At 41.2% G+C, this 1,664-nt stretch overlaps 1 protein-coding gene across 1 annotated transcript in view; it reads left to right on the plus strand.

Annotated features, from left to right (window-relative positions):
• RGS22 (regulator of G-protein signaling 22) overlaps positions 1–1,291 on the plus strand; it is an 88,872-nt gene extending 87,581 nt beyond the window's left edge. The window contains exons 23-24 of the mRNA XM_006760302.2: positions 889–982; positions 1,098–1,291. Of these exons, the coding sequence (XP_006760365.1) occupies positions 889–982; positions 1,098–1,291 (288 nt within the window). The remainder of the gene's footprint in view (positions 1–888; positions 983–1,097) is intronic.
• Positions 1,292–1,664: the final 373 nt, after the last annotated feature.

Genomic DNA, 1,664 nt, shown 5'->3' on the forward strand with positions numbered 1-1,664 from the left:
GGGGGGGGGGGGGTCACTGGGGTCCCTGATCAGGGCTGTTGGCCACTGCAGTGCACATCATAGCGACCAGTCATTGCAGTCATTCTGGTTGTTCTGTCATTCTGGTCACTTGATATATATATATATATATATCACATATACATATATATATGTATATGTATATATGTATTCATCCAGATGGGGGCCGATCATGGGCGGGGCCGGCTGGTGGGAGGGGCCATGGCTGGCCAGGGGAAGGGTTATTATTATTTTCATTATTGCTCTTTAATGTATAGATGCTGAATTACACTAGGAATTGTTAAAATAATAACACACTGCCATTTAGTATGTGTGGGATGCTCTACACATGCATTTCTTTCAGATAAACTTTACAAATTGAAGAATTGTAATTAATCCAAAGGCAAAACTACCCCACAAAAAACTTGGATCTTTCCTAAGCACATACGTTCGTAATCAAATTGAATGTATAATGGTGACTGAATGGCTGTCAAGAAATCTATGAAAGTTTTGAGAAATTATTTTACTGAGAAGTAGTGAATCATCCTTCTCACATCCCCACCAGCCTCCCAACCTGAGGCGAGGGAATTGAACATTTTAAGTCCAGGCTATAGGAAAAAGTGCCTTTACTCCATCAAAATATCCTTATTAAAATGGTGTAAGGTAGACTGATAACAGTTTGTGGTGATCAGTTGAAAGGTTAAGTGGTTAAGTTCCACTTGTGAAATTTTATATAATAATAAATTGTGATATGTGCACATGTTATCATATGGGTTATGCTGCAATAAGATGTTCAAACGAAGGGGCGGATATAAGTTATCATCTCACCTTCGATTTATTCTCTGGGGCAAACATTTCTAAAATTTTTCACTCTGAAAATCATTTTTCTAGCCATCCTGGTGCTACTCGAAGTACATAGAAGCCTTAGAACAGGAAAGGATTCTTCTTAAAGTTCAAGAAGAAACAGAAAAGAAGTTGTTCATGGGTAATTTTTGCTCTTTGCTTACACGTTGTTTGTTATCTTCCATCACAGGTTTATTTTAGAGGACTTTGCTGACGATTGCTTCCCCGTGTCCCTTATTTCTCTTATTTTTGTGCAGGTGGAGTATCTCTTACAAATGTTAAGCCTAATTCTTCAGGTGCGTCTTTGAAAAAGACCTTATCTTTCCAAAGCAACCAGAGTGAGTTTCGGATGACAGTCTGTGAGGAGGTCTTCAGTTCTTCCTTCCTTCTTGTTAGAGCCCTGCCTTCATCCTGGCCTTGCCGAATAGAGAGGGCAGGGGACGAGGACTGACTCCCTCTGACTGATCTGACCCTGAAAGTTAGGAGAATTTCTGTGTGTGTGTGTGTGTGTGTGTGTGTGTGTGTGTGTGTGTGTCCCCGCTGAGGAGAAAAGGCATATCTAACATTTCATTCCATTTCCAGAGTGACGGTACGCCTGTGAGGGTATGCCCTGGTGCGGATAGGTGCACGGTAAGTCATAGACCGAGAGTTGATCAGTCGTATCCGTGCGCCTATGACATACACACTCATGTGCTTTCACAGCTGTATACATGTACACACAAAAAATACATGCACACATGCACATCAAATATATATACACACCAAATAAGCACACGCATGCCACACACACACACACACACACACACACACCACTAACATGTATG

This window comes from Myotis davidii, unplaced genomic scaffold (genome assembly GCF_000327345.1).
Source record: "Myotis davidii unplaced genomic scaffold, ASM32734v1 scaffold497, whole genome shotgun sequence".
Classification (NCBI taxonomy): domain Eukaryota; kingdom Metazoa; phylum Chordata; class Mammalia; order Chiroptera; family Vespertilionidae; genus Myotis; species Myotis davidii.